The sequence below is a fragment of the Anastrepha obliqua genome, chromosome 5, assembly GCF_027943255.1.
Source record: "Anastrepha obliqua isolate idAnaObli1 chromosome 5, idAnaObli1_1.0, whole genome shotgun sequence".
NCBI lineage: Eukaryota > Metazoa > Arthropoda > Insecta > Diptera > Tephritidae > Anastrepha > Anastrepha obliqua.
In genome coordinates, this window is record NC_072896.1 from 86,171,157 (window position 1) to 86,192,262 (window position 21,106).

Sequence of the window (21,106 nt, forward strand, 5' to 3'; positions counted from 1 at the left end):
ATCTTGTCTAAGTATTTTCCGACTTCGTTCGTTGATTTTGGAGCGCTTAAATCGGGTTTTTCTTTAACTTTGCGAACAATCCACCTCTTATCTGCATCATTAAATATTTTATTTGACGCAGATCTGCCCTTATGTTCTGTCCTGTTTTCGTGGCGAAACGTTTCTATAATGTGCTGGACAGTTGAGGAACTAATAGCAACAATTTCTGCCATTTTTAGTTGGATTTTGCCCTCTTTATAATGACGAATAACGTCCTCCCTTTTTTCAAGTACGGTCCGTTTTCCCATTTTAAAAAAATTTAAATTTTTTCAACTTCTCTTTACAAAATTTTTTGAGAATGACTTAAGACACTTAGCTAAACAGAAAAAATACATTTCACCATTATTGCATTCTCAGAGAAAATATAAAATACATTGCATCATTTAAGCTGTGAGCATATTTTGATGAGAAAACTATTTATTTCTATATTTTTTCAGCAAGCTTTGTTTTTGTTATTGTTCTTTCTGCAGTGGTAAACAGTACATACATTTCTCATTACAAGTCGCATACATTTTTTTATTAAATTTAATAAACATCGAGTCATTTTCTTTTTTCTAGAAAAGTATTATTTGCACAGCCATCACCAAAAAAATAGGCTGGCATCTTTAAGTACAAGTCTTCTTCTTTCAAATGGCGTTTTGTTTGCTCAAATATCATTTTTTTCGCAGAGATATCGCATTTTGAAATTTTCATGTTTCTAAATTTTCCTACACCTGAAAATCTATTAAAATAACATAGACATGATATAGTCGATTACTAATTTTCTTGAATTGAGTCTTATTTTTCTTAAAATTTTGTCTCACACCATAAGTGTGCTAACTCACCAAACCACTACACTATCTAACCCACGGGTACCGAGTCACACACAGCCCTAACCCCTAGAAACCACCCCTACCATACCGCAAGCAGGCTAACCCACTTAACCCTGGAGACAGTGAGTTTAGTCACATATCTTTCTTGAAAAAAATCTTATTTTTCTTGATGTCTCGTACTACTCGTGGGTTAATTTACTTAACTTCTAACTTATCTTAATCGATTTTCAGGTGCAGGAAAATTTAGAAACATGAAAATTTCAAAACGCGATATCTCTGCGAAAAAAAATGGTATTTGAGCAAACAAAACGCCATTTGAAAGAAGAAGACTTGTACTTAAAGATGCCAGCCTATTTTTTTGGTGAAAGAAAACATCTGCAAGGCTACATAACCTCAAATATGGGCAAAAACGGTGTTTTTTGCACTTTTAGGTTAGGATATCTCGAAAAGCAGAGCTGATAGAGCAATTCTGGGGTCAGATTTGGATTTAGCGCATCATAAACCTTCGGAAATATATAGTCTGGTTTCTGGGTCTGAATGTTGGTTAAATTTTGTCGGCCTGTGTAATTGACAAAACAGAGGTTTAATTATACAAAACAAAATAATTATCATTAATACAGTATCGAGTGATAGAAGTTTTGTATATACGAGGTGTGTTCAAAAAGTATCGCGAATTTTCTGTTTTTTTTTTTTAAATTATTTATTTATTCATTAATATTTATTTTGTCGCCTTCAAAGAAATTTCCATGCGATATTATGCACTTGTGCCACCTTTTTTTCAAACCTCGAAGCGCTTCTAAAAATCATTTTTTATCTTGTTCAGCTCGTCCTTCGATGCCGTTGATGTTTTTATCTCGTCAATCGTAGCGTAGCGTCGACCTTTCATGGGCCTCTTCAGTTTCGGGAACAAGAAAAAGTCACAGGGGGTCAGATCTGGGAAATACGGTGGCTCTGGCATAACTAGTGTGTTGTTTTTGCCCAAAAAGTCGCGCACAAGCAACGATATCGTGATACAAGAGCCAATTTTTGTTCTTCCACAAATCCGGGCGTTTCTCGTTTCTGGCGGATTGCTTTGCGCAAATTGCGCATAACTTGCACATAATATTCCTTATTGACCGTTTTGCCCTGCGGCAAGAACTCATGATGCACAACGCCCCTGCAATCGAAGAAAACGACAAACAAAACTTTTACATTCGACAGAACTTGGCGCGCTTTTTCGGTCTTGGTTCGTGTGGTAGCTTCCATTGAGATGATTGAGCTTTAGTTTCCACGTCATAACCATAAACCTAAGATTCGTCACCAGTTACGACCCTCTGGAGCAAATTTGGGTAGTCGCGGACAGAGTCCAACATCTCATTAGCAATGTTCATGCGATGCTGCTTTTGCTCGAAATTGAGCAGTTTTGGTACGAATTTTGCGGCGACCCGTCTCATGCCCAAATCATTGAAAACAATCGTATGGCACGAGCCAATCGATATGTCTAGGTCCTCAGCAACTTCTCTAACGGTGATGCGACGATTGGCCAAATACCATTTTCTTCACTTCATCAATTTTTTCGTATGCTGTTGAAGTGCTCGTGCGTCCGGTACGCTTTTCGTCGTTCGCACCTTCTCGGCCTTCTGAGAGCATTTTGTACCACCGATAAACGTTACTTTGATCCAAAGTACTCGAAGCTTCTCCGTATGACACAGTCAACATTCGGAATGCATCCGCGCACTTAATTTGTTTTTTGACACAAAATTTGCTACAGATTCTTTGAACCATCTTTTCAAATAGGTAAAAATCGAAGACGAGCCGAAACAGGTGCAAGCAAAGCAGCTGTCATCAATTAACTGAACATTCAAAATGGCGGAGCTCGTCGGCATGAGTGAGAGACATGAGTACCAACATGTCGCCATAAAAAAATTGAATTAAAATTGAATATACGTAACCTGCGAAAAATCAAAATTCGCGATACTTTTTGAACACACCTCGTATTTTGAAATGGAAACTGCTAAAAATGGAAATCAAAAACCTGAAACTTGCTCTCAGAACTCTTTTTAGATAAAACCGCATAATAAAGTATTTTACATTACTAATACTACCACACGTCTTTTATTTCCAGAACGATTTGCATTCGCACAATTTTCAACATATTATTGGCAGCAATGTGCCATTGCACTATGGGCAAACAACTAAGAAATCAACGAACGGTAAGTAATGTTAAGAAAGTCGACGAAAGCTGCGGAATATTTAAGTTTACGCATTTGCCTGGTGAATATAGAGGCTTTCTGTGTTTTTTTTTTTTTTTTGTTTTTTTTGTTTTGTATATTTTTTTTTATATATATTTTTTTTGTTTTTTTCCTCTCTTTTTTTGTGCGGACGAACCCAAACGTTTACCATTTTATTTATTGTTATCAATATGCTAATGTATGTATGTATATATGCATGCATATTATCAGTAGTTTATCGATATTTTGATTTTCATTACCAACAAACAACCTTTCTTTACGAGCCTTTAATGCACAGACCTCATTTTTGGCCCATTTATGCGCGTTGCCTCTTTTGGGTTGTTTATTATGACGTTGACCTAACAACGCCCGCATAAATACATACAAATGTATGTTGGCACAGAAATACATGCACACATACGTACATATGTATGTGCGCCCGTGAATGTCAGCCGTCATTCATAACAATGCAATTTGGTTTCTTTTCTTTTTCTGTTTCTGTTTTTTCATGCCTTGCATAGGTATTTGAATATTTATTTCTACTCACGCACACACAAAAATTCATTTTGTATTATATTAATTTCTCCTTTCTCTACTCACCCCATAGCTGATTATGGCAACTATATGGCTGGACGTCGACTGGTTGCAAAATCCTGCTCAGACTCCTCCATGGAAGGCAGGAGCTCTGATAGCACCTACACAAGCAGCAGCGGTGGTTGCGGCGGCGGCGGCGGGGGAGGCGGCTGTGGTAGCGGAGGCGGTGACGCTGACGATAAGTCTAACTGCAAGGGTAGCGTTGGTGGCAGCACAGCGGCCAATGACAGCTGCACGGGCATTAGCGGCCGCTTCACACGTCAGACTGTAAATTCACGGTAATTTGCATTAAATTTGCACGAACTCAAGCTCGTTTAACCTTATTTACTTCTCACTTATATGCGGTTACGCCCACCATAAACACATTTGCAGTTTCCCAACGATGGATCGTATGGATATGAATACCACCTACATGCGCGCTCACAAGCCAAACACCTACCACCACCACGCGGGCATGGGCGCCTATGCACAACTACAACAACAGCAAATCAATATGAGTTCAACGTATCCGAAAATTAACTACGGCTTGGCCGCACAACAGCAGCAGCAGCAACAGCAACAACAACAGCAACAACAGCGTAGAAGATCGCAGCAACAGCAACAGCAGCAGCAGCATCAAAGGCAAACACAGCCGTCATCGTTGGCGCAACCGGTTGTGGTTGGTACGCGCGCTATGCAGACTGCGCGCGGCGTTGGTGTTGGTGGCGGTGACCCCTTTGCTCCAGGTTTGATTGATTGTTTAATTGTATTTTCTGCATGCAACTGACAGTAGCTTTGCTTTTTGTGTATAGAAAATTTCCGTACTGCCGAAAATTCTCCAAAGGAGCATAGCAATAAAAATAGCAACATTGGAATACACAACAGTAACGCGAATTTGGATGGCACCAACACGATTTACACAGGCATAGATAATGGCGGTGCCACGCCCGCTGCACAGGCAACAACAAGAAGCAATCAACAGCAACAGCAACATGCACACCAACAACAATATTTGAATGCCATGTCCACAACAGCAGCAACAAATGGACGTCGCTTTTTCAATGTGGAAAAGTTAGCAAAGCAAAGGTGAGTTCAGTTGTGTTGGGGTATTTGTAAAAAAACACACAAAGCATTTGAGTACGTGAGTGCATTTGTACTCACTCACACTTACACTCCAGCAAGCATGCGCTAATATGCACACATGCATACATAATTGAGATTACGCCAGTGTGCGCTGAAGTAGTTAGCTGCGCTTTAAGTGCAACACAAACTTTGTCAGCAAGCATTGCTGGTTTTTGTTGTCCGTGCAGATTTCTGCAAGATAATTAAAAACTTTTGAACTATGAAGTTCAGGGAAGCAACGGCCTCTTAGTAGCAATTTCACATCAACTTCTTCCATTTGCTATTAGCAACTTTGCGGTTCCATTAACTCTTAAACTTGTTGCATACCTCGAGGCACTTACTGGAAAGTTCTTCCGTGGGAAGGAAGCCAAATTATAGTAGAAATTGAATAAATAAATATAAAAAGAATATATGAAATGAAGTAACCACTTGAAAAGCATCAAATACGAAGGTCGTTTGAAAAGTCCGCTCAAAGTCAGAGAGATGACACTGCTGGCGCATATTGAGGTTATGTTTAGTTAGTAGTTCCAACACGACAGCGTACCAGCTCACGCCTCAGCAGTTATGGTCGCAAAGTTAATGGAAATAGAAAAGTCATTTCACAACCCCCATATTCTCCAGACTTGGCGCCCTCGGATCACTCGGCCTACTATTTGTTCTCCGATTTGCCGAAATGGTTGGCGGGAAAAATATTTTGTTCAAACGAGAAGGTGATTGCAGAAACGAATGTCTATTTTTCAGACGTGGGCAAATCCTATTATTCAAAAGGAATCCACAACCTAGAACAGAGTTGGACGTAGTCTATAAGCCTAAAAGGAGACTATTTCGAAAAATAAAATATAGCTTAAAAAAACTAAAAAACACGCTTTTATTGCTAATCGAACTAAAAAGTAGAAAATAAATTTTAATGACAAAGGGACCTATAATGAAGTAATAGCAAATCGATGGATCAGTCATAGTCAACTACCTCAGAACAGAATTATAACAAAAATTAAGATACAAATAGAGTAATTCAAATTAGAGTTAAAAGCGTGGGAAGCTTGATATAGTAAATATTACAATCATTCTATTGGCAACTACCTATGTACAGAGGATTATGAAAGTGAAGCAAAATGCATCCCACGCTTTTAACTCTAATTTGAATTACTCTATTTGTATCTTAATTTTTGTTATAATTCTGTTCTGAGGTAGTTGACTATGACTGATCCATCGATTTGCTATTACTTCATTATAGGTCCCTTTGTCATTAAAATTTATTTTCTACTTTTTAGTTCGATTAGCAATAAAAGCGTGTTTTTTAGTTTTTTTTTAACTATTTTTTATTTTTAGTATATGTAGGTGTTTACGAGTAATATACTATTACACAACCGCACACTAAATACTAACCTCAATGGTGGTGTGAAACTAAAAATTCCCAATTTTTGTTTAAAAAAATACCCAATTCATGTTTCTACCGGTATGGCAATATTGGCAAATGTTATAAAAAATGCACATTTTTCAGCGCTCTCACGAGAAAAAGAGTTTCCCATCTAGTCATCTATGTTGTGTGTTCCGAGTCGATCTGATTTTTAGAAGCCAGTGAAAATTAAGCTCAAAGATTCCGTTACAGTCATTCATACATACAACCCGAGCTAATAAAAGTGTGTTAAAAAAATAAAATATTAATCCTGGCAATCCTAATAAGGATAATGGAAAATTTATCTCACATGTCTCACACTGCACTCGTTCTTCGTGACTATTTCGCCAAAAATTCCACGCATATCGTTCCGCAACCACCGTATTCGCCCAATTTGGCTCCGTGTGACTTCTGGCTATTCCCAAAACTCAAGAGACCACTACCGGAAATGGAATATTTGGCATGTTTCGGGGATTGGAAAACTCGTTGGCATAAGTGTATTTCATCGAGAGGGCATTATTTTGAAGGAGATGAAATTGATTTACAAGAATAAATGACGATTTTTCATTTTACAACCAAATTCACCTTACTTTTTGCCCACAGGTAAAAAAAGAAAATATTAATCCTGGCAATCCCAATAAGGATAATGGAAAATTTTTATCAAATTATTGCATTGTCATCGGTCCTTGATAGGTGTGCAAAATTTCAAATCGATCAGATGTTTAGAAGCCAGTGAAAATTAAGCTCAAAGATTCCGTTACATACATACATACATACATACATACATACATACATACAACCCGTCCTAATAAAAGTGTGTTAATAAAAACGTTCACCCCAAACAATTAAGTAGGTTTTATTATGTCATTCAAATGACCATCGTAAGTCAAAGAGAACTTCTTAGGAATATTCTCGCCGAGTTAGTTTGTGATGATAAAAGCAGCCTCTGCTAGCAGCAGTCGTCACTCTGTAAGCACTAACAAACTTTCTGCTAGTTAAATAAAAGTTCTCGACAAGCAACTAAATTGGCACCTGAATGTAGAAGACAGAGTAGGGAAAGCTAGTAATAGAGCTACAGCTATTCTCATGGAAAAAAGCTATAGGACGCAGGTAAGGTCTTTCTCCGTAGAACAATTACTGGGTGTATAGAGCCTCCTTTACGGGATTATAGTCTGGTGGACGGCTCTCGATAAGACCACGATTAGAACCCCACCATCTGATGCTCTGCATACTCTTTTCTACTTACCTCCCCTAGACTTGGTTCGTAAACAAAATGCAGCTAACACTCCAGCTCGGCTTGCCGCAACTAATCAATGTGGCGATTTAGGTGTTGAACACTCGGTCATAACATTCGGTCTGGGTACAACCAGACTAGTGTTTGAATGAACCATGCCTTAATATGTTGTTTAGTACTAAAATTCCAGTTAGATGTGAGTGGGTTGACAATATACCTGGTCGGAAAAACTGCCTACGGTTTTTTACTGATGGCTAGGCGATAATATTGGCTTTAGTGTCTACTGTAAGAAGCCAAAAGTAAGCGTTTCAGCTTGTCTTCCTAACCATTGCAGCTGAAATTCTAGCCATTAATGGGGTAGCTGTCTGGCTAGGCAAAAATGTGACTACTTTTTAAGAAGTCTATAATTACTCCGATAGCCAAGCGACGATTAAGTCTCCCTTGGTGGAATGCCGGGCACCTATTAACGAGGTGGCGGATTATTTCCGTATACATTTTATATAGTTAGGTTATAGGCATAGTTCCATACAGGGGCTTCCAAGACAAATAAATTAGCGAGTGAGCGCACTAATACCCGCCTCCCTCTTGATATAATGATTCTAGGCATACGCCCTCTAAATGTAGCCCTCTCTTAACCTCTAAACTGCGTGGTGCACGTAGCAGTACCACTTCAGCCAACACGAGATGGGTTGATAGTCTCACATGTAATGCTATAAAAAGAATTTGGCAAAGGCGTTACTCAATCGGCCAAGGAAACCCGTATCCATGTTAGTTGCTTTGATCATAGGCCACGGTCTCGGTCGACATGCCGAAAGATTGAAAGTACTTCAATTCGACTAGTGCAGAAGCTACAAGAATGAGGGGAGGAAGAGTCTATCAGACATCTTCTCTGTCCCGCGTGGCATTTAACTAGCTTTAGATACTTTGGCTCCACACTCTTGAGTGATACTGATGACCTTAGCAATATAAGTGTCAACCAGATCAATGAGTTGGCACTTAAAACAAAATCGTTCAACGAGAAGTAGCAGATAAACTGCTACTGTGGTAGCACTGTGGTAACGGCAGCGGTCTAAGTGAGTTGGTCTAGAGGCCGACTGTCACTTTTACCTTCCTACCTACCTACCTATGTAATACACGATGCTATTAATTCTCTATTCGTACCAAGGCGCATTCATTCAAGGTGGTGGCACTAGATCAACAACACAGTTCTGTACGTTCGATTGTCAAAGCAAAGTATTGAGAAACTAGAAAATAATTAATGAATTCATTCGCCTTGTTTCATTCTGAGCTGATAGCCACACGAAAGAAACAACAACAACTCAACTGTTTTACCAACACCACCTTTAATACAGTGTGCCACTTAAGATAATATATTTTCTTTTAAGCTATATTACAAAAAAAAAGCAATTACTTTTAATTTTTAGTCTTATCTTATTACAACGAAAATAAACATACTGAAATATTTGCGTCAATAAAAGTCTATGTACCATTAATTTCTTGCGCTGTCTGGCGCCAGCGTTCTTCTTAGAAATAACGGGGATTTTTGAAAAATGTGTGCAGTACTGAGTAAATTCATTATAGTTGGCGTGTTTTGCTGGAGCTGGACAAAATGCATCGAAAAGAGTTATCATTCGATGATCGTGGAAAGATCCTGCATCTCCACACAAAGGAGCAAAAATCTTATGCAGAGATAGCTAGGATTATGGGTAGAAGCAAATCCACTATGCAGACTGTCATTGGGCGATTCAAATACGAAGCGCGTATTAAAAATAACAAAAGATCCGGCCGGCCACCTGCACTTTCCGATCGTGACAAACGCGCAATAAAGCATCTGGTAGACAAGGATCCGTTTTGTAGCGCAGTGCAGATTGCAGTGCTCTGGCGATCGCAACATTGACAAGGAGTCCGTAGAGCGATAAAAACATATAACTTTAGGTTCTACACACCTCGCAGGTAGCCGCACGTACATTTTATTAATAGAAGGAAGCGCTTAGAGTTTGCCAAAGGGTATGTGGGCAAACCAATTGACTTCTGGCGAAAAGTCATCTTCTCAGATGAGTCGAAGTACAATATTTTTGGCTCAGACGGGCGTCTCTGCTTATGGAGGAGAAGCCCTAAATCCAAAAAAATACCATAAAAACCGTAAAACACGGTGGCGGAGATATTATGGTTTGGGGCTGCATGGCTGCAGCAGGAGTCGGAAATTTGGAGTTTATCGACGGAGTGATGGTTCAAAACGTGTATATTGAAATTAAAAAAAAATATGAAGAGCAGCGCCAAATTGCGAATAGGTTCCGATTTCTATTTTCAGCAAGACAACGACCCTAAACACAATGCAACGAACACCAGGCTGTACCTCGCGTACAACACTCCACTCCATTTGGAGACGCTACCACAGAGCCCGGATATCAATCCGATTGAACACTTATGGAATATGGTGGAAAAAAATAAGATAGCACCACATAAGCAATAAAAACCCCCCTGTGAGAGGCGTTCTACCAAGAGTGGTGCGCAATGGATCCCAATTACATTGAAAATCTGGTGATGCCAATGCCAAATCGCCTCAAAGAGGTGATTAAGATATGAAGTTAGATACTAAGTTAAAAGTTGTAAGGAAAATAATGTTCCTTATAGTTAATAAATTTATATTAGTTTGTAAGAGTACGTAAACTTTTGTTGACGCAGATATTGAAGTTCCTTTTGTTTTTAATTAATAATATTATATTACATTCAGTTTGAAATCTTACTATTTTTATTACATTTTTGAAAAAAAAAATATATTGTTTTGTTAGCCTGCATCAAAGTTATTTAAATTTAACAAAAATTTGGCCAAGTTACAGTTACAGTTTAAAGTTACAGTTACAGAGGATAGGAGCAGACTAGCTGATTTGTTTTTTTTTTCCTTCGCCGTTTACATTCGGATGTCGGCACAAAATAAATTACAGAATGTATTATTTACACTCAAATTTGTGATTTGCAAATTGAGTGCTTGAATAAAAATATTGTAATACAAGTCTAAGCTGGTCTAGAGCTGAAAAAATGCAATGGAAAATTTCCTTTTTATTGAAGTTTTTATTTAATTTTGAAATTGAAAATTTGAATGAATTCAAAGGCTTTTTATAAATAAAGGCTTTTCCAATAAGAGGTGTTATTCCCGTAAAAGATCAATGGTTTCGTTGCTTGTGTGGCACCTAGCGCCGTTTTATTCAAAATAAACATTGTCCAAATTAATACCATCCAATTCCGGCCATAAAAAATCGTTAATCATCTCTCGATAGCGCAATCCATTCATCGTAACTGTTGCTCCAGCTGCATTTTCGAAAAAGTAAGGTCCAATGACTCCGCCGGACTATAAACCGCACCAAACAGTCACACGTTGAGGATAGAGATGCTTTTCAACAATAACTCTTGGATTTTCTGAGCCCCAGATTCGACAAATTTGCTTGTTGACGAAGCCACCGGGGTGGAAGTGGGCCTCATCACTCAAGATGATTTTTCGATGAAATTTCGCATCTTTTTCATGCATTTCAACGACCCAAACAGCAAAGACATGACGTTGTTGGTGATCGGCCGGCTTGAGTTCTTGTGTTAACTGGACTTTATAAGCCTTAAGACTCAAATCTTTATGTAATGACGTTTGTGGAATGACGTTTGTGGAATGCCTAATAGCAAAGAACGGACGAGGAGTGGACAAACTTGGATTTTCTTCAACACTTTCGACTACAACAGCAATATTTTCGGCTGTTCTTGAGCGACGTGCACGGGTTTTATTATTCACATCACTAGCTCGTCCCAACAGCGCGAATTTTTTCACCAATTTCTGTATTGCGGGCCGACAAGGTGCTTCACGGTGACCCAAAAATGTTCGAGTTTTACGAACCGTCTCTGCCAAATTTTCACCATGAATTTTAATAATTTCAATGCGTTGTTTAAGCGTTGATCAAATATCAAAAAATTACAGCTTCAAAAGTGCAATCTACCTAAAAAGCGGGCTATTCAAAATAACACCTCTTATTGGAAAACCCTTTAAATAAAATATTAACAAAATTGCGCAATTTGTTTTGAATAAATAAATCACTTCTTTGTTTTCTACTTTGACGTGACATTCTATTGCGCAAAATGTTGTTGTTGACCTATTGCCAGCACCTTCAATGAATTCGCCTTGGATGGTAGTCACGCACCGCCGTCATTCGACTACGGCGGTCGCCTTTATTCCCTAATGCTAAAGTATAAAAATTAATTTATTTTGGTATGTAATTTTTCTTTTATTTATTTTTTTTTTGCTGAAAAAAATTAAACTGCTAATATGGCGTGACCGGGTAAAAAAATACTTTTAAGGTTAGAGAAGTGAATAACAGCTGCTCATTATATGGTATAATATTTTCTTGTTTTGGAATGAGTAAACGGAGCTCTAAGTATTAACTGTAAGACTTTTTGTTTTCTTTTAACTAGTGCTGATTGTCCAATCTACTTATAGTATTACAGAAAATACCGTTTATAAAAGTTGTTCCATTTATAAAAATTGAAGCTTTAAAAAGTTCATGTTTTTTTTTGGTTTTAAAATATTCTTAAAACAAAAATTTTTTTTAAATTGTAAAAGAAATATATATTGCGTTGTAAAAGACCAGAATCAAAAGGTCATAAGTAACTTACCCGAAGCGGTCAGGTGGTTTTCATCCTCAAACACTTAGCCTTTTGGCAGGCTATATGTAAACAAATCATTCTCTTTGAACACAATTTCCAGTACAAATGAAATTTGGAAATTTGTGAATAATTCATTCTCATAAATTGGTGTTGGTTTAGGACAGAAACAAATGTTGGGGGTGTCACTTAAAAATGTCATAAAGTTTGATGGCTAATAAAGCCCATTCATATGAACTACCAATTTTTGTATGGCGACCAAATCCAAATTTTTTATATGGAAAAAGGGTTCAACACAGTAAGCAACAAAAAATTTTATAAAATCAACGTAATTTCTGCGGCACTTCAAGCCTTCACTTTGTTATACCAAAGTTGAACGGGCTACAAGACTGCATACTTAGAAGTTTTCTGAGAATTTTGATTCAAAAGTTGGCTTTTGTTTAAAAATAAATTAAGTTTTTATTGAAAATTTGGTAAAATGAAATATAAAAAATTAAATGTCAAAATTTACAGTCACAAGGCTTGCATTGCCCTGAAAAGGATCTTCACAGCCTGTCTTCCACTTGATTATACACCATCCCAATGGCGACGCTTAACCAGGTAAAAACGACTATTCCCTAGCAAAAAGTTTTAGACCAATCAGTTTGACATCGCTCGTGTCGAAAAGTCTAGAACGAGTGGTGGAGAAACATATTCGAATGGGGGTATTGCCGAGAAGTCCACTTAGTAGAAATCAATACGCATCCAGAGTGGAAAATCATGTGAATCAGCCTTACACGATCTTGTTAGCAAGATTGAGGCGGGGCTGGAAGCTGACGAACACACAATGGGCGTGTTCGTGGACATTGAGGGGGCTTTTGATAATGCCACTTTCGGCTCAGTATGTTCTTCTGCCGAACGACACGGAGTTAATCAAACCATTGTAAAGTGGATATATTCTATGTTCTCTGAGAGGCTCACCGTCAGGACCAAGCCATGATGTCCCCAAGGGAGCGATCTTTCTCTGCTGCTGTGGTGCTTGTTCGTAGACTCTCTACTAACGGAGATGCAGGAACTCGGTTTTCATATCCAAGCATATGCCGACGATGTCTGTGCGCTGACATCGCATAAATCCCTAAAGAGGTTTTGCACGAAAGTGCAGTGGATTCTGGACAAACTCGATGACTGGTGCATGAGACATGAGTCTTTCCGTTAATCCGAACAAAACCACCATAGTCTTGTGTACAAGAAAACGGAAATTGGATGGACTCAATCTTCCAACACTGAGAGGTGTGACACTTGGTCTTTCCGATGAAATTAAATATCTAAGAGTAATCTTGGATAAGAAGCTGACTTGGGAAACACACGTTTCACTGAAGGTGAATCGCGCGTTGAGGATTTTTCAGCAATGCCGCAGAGCCTCTGGTAAAACCGGGGGTCTGAAACCTGCTGTGGTCCTATGGATATGCACAGCACTTATCAGACCAATCATCACTTACGCCTCTGTGGTCTGGTGGCGACGGTGCATGGTTAAGTCCACAATCCGGGAACTATACAGGCTGCAAAGAAATGTATGTTTATGCATCACGGGTGCCATGAGTAGAACCTCTAGTGATGCCCTAAATGCTATGCTTGATTTGCTCCCCTTGGATCTTAAGATACAACAGGAAGCAGTAAAAGCAAGGTGTAGACTCCATAAATATGGTTGCTGGCAGGAAAACGGAACTTCGGGACACAGAGAAATCTTTAAGTTGCTATCTGAGCAGTATCCACTGTTTTGGGCACCTAAAGACGACCTGATACCCACAGTTTCATTTGGAAAGAAATTTGATGATTGCTCACGCAATGGAGCAATCCAGAATGCATGCAGTGAGGTTTGACGGATATTTTCTTTACGGATGGGTCCAAGAACGAAATAGGGTCTGAAACCGGATCGTATTTAAACGATAGTAATAAGTATCACTATGCTATGGCAGAAATGGCAACTGTTTTCTAAACGGAAGTTTTTGCCATCCTGAAAGTAGCCGAATGGATAATCGAGAGGAGATGGAGTGGGAAACAGATTGAAGTTTTCAGTGACAGTCAGGCTGCACTGAAGACCCTGAAGAACTCGAAGCAACCCTCAAAGATTGTTCAAGAATGTAAGAAGAAGCTCAATTCTGTCGCAAGACAAAACAGGCTTGTGCTCATATGGGTTCCAGGACACTCCGGTGTTCAAGGAAACGAAATTGCCGATGAATTGGCCAACCGTGGATCAGCGGTGCCCCCACAGGGGCCAGAGCCAATAATCGCAATCAGTCCCGCAGGAATCAAGAATTGGATCAGCGATTATGTAGGCAATCTACATAAAGAGCGATGGCCCGGTCTATAACTAAATTTCGCTTGTTAACAATACAGTGGGGAGCTAAGAAAAATCGCATGAACAATCGTAATTGCAAAAGTGTGGTAAAAGTGCACAAGATTTCGCTCCAGCCCTTGAAGCAAAAACCACCCAGCAGTGGCTAAAAAACATATTGGCACTTGGTTCATATTCGCAGAAGACTGGCCATATGGAAGTCCAGATTTGAGTCCATTGGACTACAGTTTGTAGTCAGAATTGGAGAACATGGCCTGTTTAAGACCCCACAGAAATTTGGAGAGTCTCAAACAAACTTTAGTTCGAACAGCGACGTCAAAATCTATGGAGACCGGGAAAAGCAAATGTTGACCTTTTCGAATGAAAATCAAAAACATTTCGTTTCATATTCAAATGATTAAATAAAATGAGCTTCATTAAAAAAAAGTATTATAGAATAATTTCATACCCATAACGGACTTAACTTGTAAAAGAACTTATAACAGGTCTAGATTATATTAGATTAGATTTATGGGTGAGTTGGACAAGTCCAAGCACTCAGTTAGGAGAACATTGTACTACACCCGGATAGATTGCAGTAGATAGACTAGAGAGATGGGAAAGATACAGGTACAATGTGGGTGGTAAGACGGAAAAAATAGCTTGAGTTCACTCTTCCACAAATCTCTTGGATTCATTGATGAATCTTAAGAGATCCGGAAGAGGAAGAGTATGAACTTTATCCTTACTCAGTATATCGCAGCCCAATATCCTAAGCCTGATTCTGGAAAACGCCGGACAGCTACAGAGAAAATGATGTGCATTGTCCTAATCCTCAAGACAGGATAGGTATATCGGGCTGTCGACGACCTCCACGGCAGCCATATGCTGGCCACAGGCGTTGTGCCCTGTGATTACACGCACCAGTACTCTCAATTCCTTTCTCCTGAGTTTTAGGAGAAAGGTCGCTAGATATTTTCCTGTTTGGATCTTTCACAAAGCACTTGGCTACTCTGCACGAGTTCAACCCAGACCAACGCCCTCTATGAGTAGACCTCAGGAAGTCGTCAATCCATAATTTAATCGATGCAGAATTGACACCTAAAAAAAGTTCAGGGCCTAGTGGCATACTTGCAGAGCCTTCATTAGTCTGTTTATCAGCCAACTCATTCCCTATAATCCCACAACGTCCAGGCACCCAAATAAGACTTCGCCAGACTTTGAATTTAAGACACCAAAAGACTTTGTTATGTTTTGCAACACTGTTCAGTTTTGTCTTACATTCACCGACTAACTTCGAAGAGCAACGTGGGTTAGCAAGGGCTTTCAGTACAGCTTGACTGACATTTTTTAAACTTATCCGCCGGAATCGCGTTCAATTCGGATGTCACAGTTTTTTGGATCGCCTCGATGGAGTCGAAACGCCTCCCCTTCAGCTCTCTTTCCCGCACATGTAATAAGTTAAATTTAACTCTTCACTGATCTCACGTAGACTAGCACGACGGTCAATGTTCAAAAATTCACGAACTCGGCTCACATCATCGTCTGTTTGCGTCAGCGAAGGCCTTCCAGATCGCTGTTCGTCTTCGACGTCCTCCCGGCCTTCCTTGAACGGCTTGTGCCACCGTTTTACCTGGGCACTGGACAGAGATTGCTCCCCGTAAGCCTCCTTGAGTAGCCCAATGGTTTCGTTACTCGTTTTGTTTAGCTTTACGCAAAATTTGATCGAATAACGTTTCTCCAACGATCGCTGCATTTTCGCCACTGCAAAATTCTAACACACTTTTAAAGCAGCTTTCACGCGCGAAGCGATGTTGACTGCACCGCTGATGCCAGCGAACTGGGACCGGTTTCTAGTGGAAGGGGAAGGTCCAACGATCATTTTCCACCACCAGCTGATTCAGTTGATCGCTTGGCAGACGCTCCGCGCGGGAAGGCTCATTTCAATCAAACCCAGTATATCTGACAGTGACCAGTGCTTTCTTAATTTCCCCAGTCTCCGTTTAACTTGAGCCTGTACGCCGCCTTCATCGCTTCCTTTCGAATTTGAAGATCTAGAGGTTGTAAGTTCAGAAAGACATTAAGGGCATCACCGAGTACGACATCTGGCACCTGTGATGCCCAACTAAGCAGGACTAAGTACTATATATTTAGCATATAAGGAATGCATAATATATACTTGTAGGAGATATAGTGGGTATCACCTTCCTGCTACCAGCTTTTACTTAACACAATTTTTAGCTTCCAGTAGAATTATTTAATTAAAAGTTCCACATAGTTGATGAGAAATATTCTAAATAATTAATTAGCCGCCATTCGCGTCCATTCCGCCACCATTCAAATGCAGTTTTCTAGGCTGTGCAGCTGTCAATGGTTAGAACAACTGCCGATCAGTGTATCAACATATTCAATTGACCCAGATTATACACAAAAGTTTAAACGCATATTAATTGGCCACTGACCACAGGCCGCTTGAAAATGCCAATCGTGCTGCCACTCACTGCCACTTCGAGGGTAGAATTCTGATGCCATACGAAGTGCGCGCAGCTGGTGGTACGCGTGCATGGGGCGTATCAATTGCTTGACCGCAAAATCACGCATATAATAAAATTACCACACAACTGTGAAGCTTATACAATTATATGGTTTTGCAAACATCAAAAATTATAAATGTTTGACCCAGAAAATGAATGCAGAAAAATGAGAGCAAAGCAGTAAAAGGCGACTTTAAAATAAGAATTCTTTCATTTGAAGTATTTTCTCAACGAAACAGCAGAAAATAGAAGAAACAGCAAACCTTTACTCACACACTGCCAGCAGTAATCCATGTACGGCGTAGGAAAGGAAAGTCCTAAAACGCATTCAGAGCTGAGTCATAAAAGGAAAAGTCAGCTTAAACGGAAATTCGAACGTAATAAATAAGCAAAATGTGGGAAAAAAACTATTTACATGCTACGTCGCCAACAGCAAACGACTAGACTTTAACTAGTAACCCCCACAGTGCAACTACTACACATACACACTCGTATATACATACATACATACATACATACATACATACATACATACATACAAGAACATGCTGCTATAAGGTAGTAAATAAAATTTCCAGAAAGTGAATTACACCAGAAAACCTCCTGCTAACAGTCATCATCCCCTCCTTCCACATTGCCAGCTGAGGTGTTTCGTACCTTCTTAAGTTTTCGTGTTGACCACTTGAACTCTGCCTTTAAAGTGTTTTTTTTTTGTTTTTTGTTCTTCATTTTCGTGTTAAAAATGAATGCTAGAATGTGGAGTAATGGTAACTGTTTCGGGCAGTGTTGGCGCAGAACAAACACACGCAGCGGTGGTGAACCTGCCCCACTAGTCGGTCAGTTGCACAGTGTTTTGGTGTAACAAGATAAGCTGACAAAAACTATTTTGGGTTTTAAAAACAACTATGGAAGATTTCATAACGAGAAATGCTTTGTTATTAGCTGCCTCATTCAATAGAGACTTTGCTTTACCTAGTAGCTGAATTTGACGTTGAAATATTTTTGCTTTGGGGCAGCATAAATTAAGCTAAAACTGACTAAAGTATCTCCCTTTGTACATATATCTGATGCAAGATGTTTTATATAATTCTGAATTGATGTAAAGTAAGAAGAAACCCTAAATGAACCCCCAGAGATAACTTACACCTATGCATACTTACTTGGAGAGTAAAGCATCTAAGTACAAAATTTAAGAAATGTTCGATTCGTACGGAAACGAAAATAAGGTTCTGAAATAAATGCTTCATCCTGTTCTTTTTCAGTAAAGCCACTTAGCTTTTGAAGACTTGAATGCTTAGTATTGAGCCCCAAGGAACAAGGCTCAATTTCCTTTATAAGGCTTTACATGGGAAGGCGTTGGATCCAACACTGGTGGGAATTTCAATATTTCCGTACGCTTAGTCGACCTCACCAAGAGTTGCTGTATGCACTTTTTGGAAGACAAACAAGACTGTGCAGATAGCTGAAGAGGTGTGAAGTTGAGTATTAGAAGTATTTTTTTTTTTTGTATGGAGACTAGATTTTATAACTCGCGCCTCGAAAAAGGGCCTTTGAAGTAACTGAACCTAAATAAACTGCGATGCCGAGGACTGCATAAAAATAATAATAATAATAGGGGACGTATACAATCTTAAGCTCTACTCTTAATCCAATTTGGATTATCCGTTGGTAATGGAGTTTATATTATAATTATCATTACATACTGAAAAAAAGATCCGAAAAGGAGGCAAGTGGAAAGAGATTCGTCCCAAGGGATGCTATTAAACACCTTAAAAGTAAGAAAAAATTATGGAAACAAAGTAGTCATTTCACCGCTAACGTTTAGTGGTTGCATATTTTCGATGCGTTGCAGAGATTCGTTACTTCGTAATAGGTTAGGTTGAAGCAGTTGTCCACTATGGAGCACACACAGGGGTAGAGCACATTGTGATGCCGCATGAAAATTGTAGAGGATCCTTGATTTCCACAGTACTAAGATCTTTCAACCCCTTAAAGAGTTGTCTACTTAAAATGGTACGTCTTCGTCTGGATAAAGGACTCAACCGTACAAAAATCAGCACACCTGAGAAATAAATGCTAAGATGTGTACCACCTCAGCACCATACAAACAGCTACCACAGAAAGGACTTAAAGTAATACTGAGTTTCAGATAATATATTTTCATTAAACAGTAACCGATTAAGGCATCCATCACTATCGAAAGTTGCAGCTTTGCTAGTCTTAGAAGTCCTCTCGATCCCCTACGATCTCTCCATGCCCAAAGAAATATACAATCTTGCATCTCAAAGATGCTTGATTAATCCTTCCAGAGCTTAGGTGGTAGCCGCCAAGTAACCTCACATTCTCTCAATAAGCCAAAAATCTAGGATTCCCCGTCTAAGCTCGAAACATCAGCGAGGCTCTTCTTGACAACCACCGAACATCATATTTTACGTTGAACCACACTGAACCGAAGATTTTCAATGGCACAATGGCTTATTGACATCTGTACCTTTCTAGTGGCACCGTCTATCGGTATAGAGATGGCCTGCAGCGCTGAACAAGTGCTCACTAGCCACACTCGATAGAGGATTACAAAAATACAGACTTTGCTACTAGTATTTAGAAAATTTTACAAAAGCTAAAGGAAATGTTCAACCTTTTCTTGTCGAAGCCAAACCGAAAGCAAACTAAACTTTTGTGGGCGAAACATGGCCCGGAACCGAAGTTTCGTTGTTTTCTAATCTAATCTCTCCGAAAGGCTGGATCTCAGCATATCTAGCTGGCTCAGGTAAAGGTATCATAATTTTGATATCATTGGTCTTGGGGACACAGAGTTTGCAATCTCCACAACAAAATAAATTTAGACAGTTTATTTTTGGTTTTGAAGTATCAATTTATAATAGGGACCTCGATTTGAAAAATGTTCTACATGGTAGGTCTACTACCTAACCTATTCCGAACATTCATTCTGAGGCATAAAATAAATAAATATGTAATTGGCGCGTACACTTGTGTCTTAGTGGTGTTAGTCTTGCTGTTGTACCACAAATGGAACGACCTGCAATTTTTTAAGACGACTCCAAACGGAAAAAGCTTTTTCGTGACTGAAATATACTCTGAGGCTTATAAAAACTTTGTTCCACCATTTTGCTATTTCATGCACGGAGGTCGGAACCTACGTACTCCCAAGTGTAGTAAACACCAACCATTCGGCTACGGTGGTCGAGGCGTAGTACAATCTGAGACTTAGTACATATTATCATATATCTATGTTTTTATGAGGAGGAAGCATCGAAAGCCTGTACCCCGTCAGTGTTGGATTCTAGTCCGAACTAAATCGTCTACCGTCAATGTGCCGATACCCTCCCGGTACTACCGTTAAGTAAAACGTCGGCAGGCGATTGAGCACTAGGCTCTAGGTCAGTTACTCTTCGCATACAGTCCATCGAAATTTGCGTGAACTTTCATCTTTGTTTATTTCCAAAGGAAACTATCCCATTTGGGCCTGTTCACTATCTTCTGTCTTACTTTTCTCACGTCGCAATCTGATGTTATCGGATCTTCTGATAGTGTAGCTAAATCACGTCTTCTTCTTCTTCTTTATGGGCGCAATAACCACTTACGCGATTTTGGCGAAGTTTAACATAGCGTGCCAGTCGTTTTTTTCTCCTTCTAAACGGCGTCAGTTGGACACACCAAGTGAAGTCAAGGCCTTCTCCGTAGAGAAGGCCTTCCTCTACTACCACCAGCTGGTGCCGCAACGAATATTTTCAGAACCGACATGACCCAGCCAGCGAAGCTGTTGGATCTTTATTCGCTCCACTATGTCTATGCCAAAAATCTTCCACAGAATCTTGCTTTCAAACACTCCAAGGGACGCGTCATCGGGTAGAGTCATCGTCCAAGCTTCTACGGTTATGTTAGGATGAGCAAGATGAGAGCCTAACACTCTACAGGTAGTTTTGCTCGTCGAGAGAGGACTTTACTACTCAATTGTCATCTTAGTCCGAGGGAGCACTTGTTGGCAAAAGAGATTCTCCGTCGGATTTCAATGTTAACAATGTGAATGTCGGTGTGAATGCTGGTTCCTACATAAACGAAGAGACCTCAAAATCATAACTGTTAATAGTGACATGGGGCCGAAACGCGAAATCAAATCGGGGGCATACAAAAAACTCACGCTTTGCATCTTCCTCTTCATGGCATACTGGACATAGTTGCGACTCACGTACCTTAAAGCGATGTAGGA

General features: G+C 39.5%; 1 protein-coding gene across 1 annotated transcript in view; it reads left to right on the top strand.

Moving 5' to 3' along the window:
• LOC129248515 (uncharacterized) overlaps positions 1 to 21,106 on the top strand; it is an 84,203-nt gene that overhangs the window by 40,123 nt on the left and 22,974 nt on the right. Inside the window, exons 5-8 of the mRNA XM_054888088.1 lie at positions 2,956 to 3,043; positions 3,669 to 3,933; positions 4,028 to 4,380; positions 4,447 to 4,720. Of these exons, the coding sequence (XP_054744063.1) occupies positions 2,956 to 3,043; positions 3,669 to 3,933; positions 4,028 to 4,380; positions 4,447 to 4,720 (980 nt within the window). The remainder of the gene's footprint in view (positions 1 to 2,955; positions 3,044 to 3,668; positions 3,934 to 4,027; positions 4,381 to 4,446; positions 4,721 to 21,106) is intronic.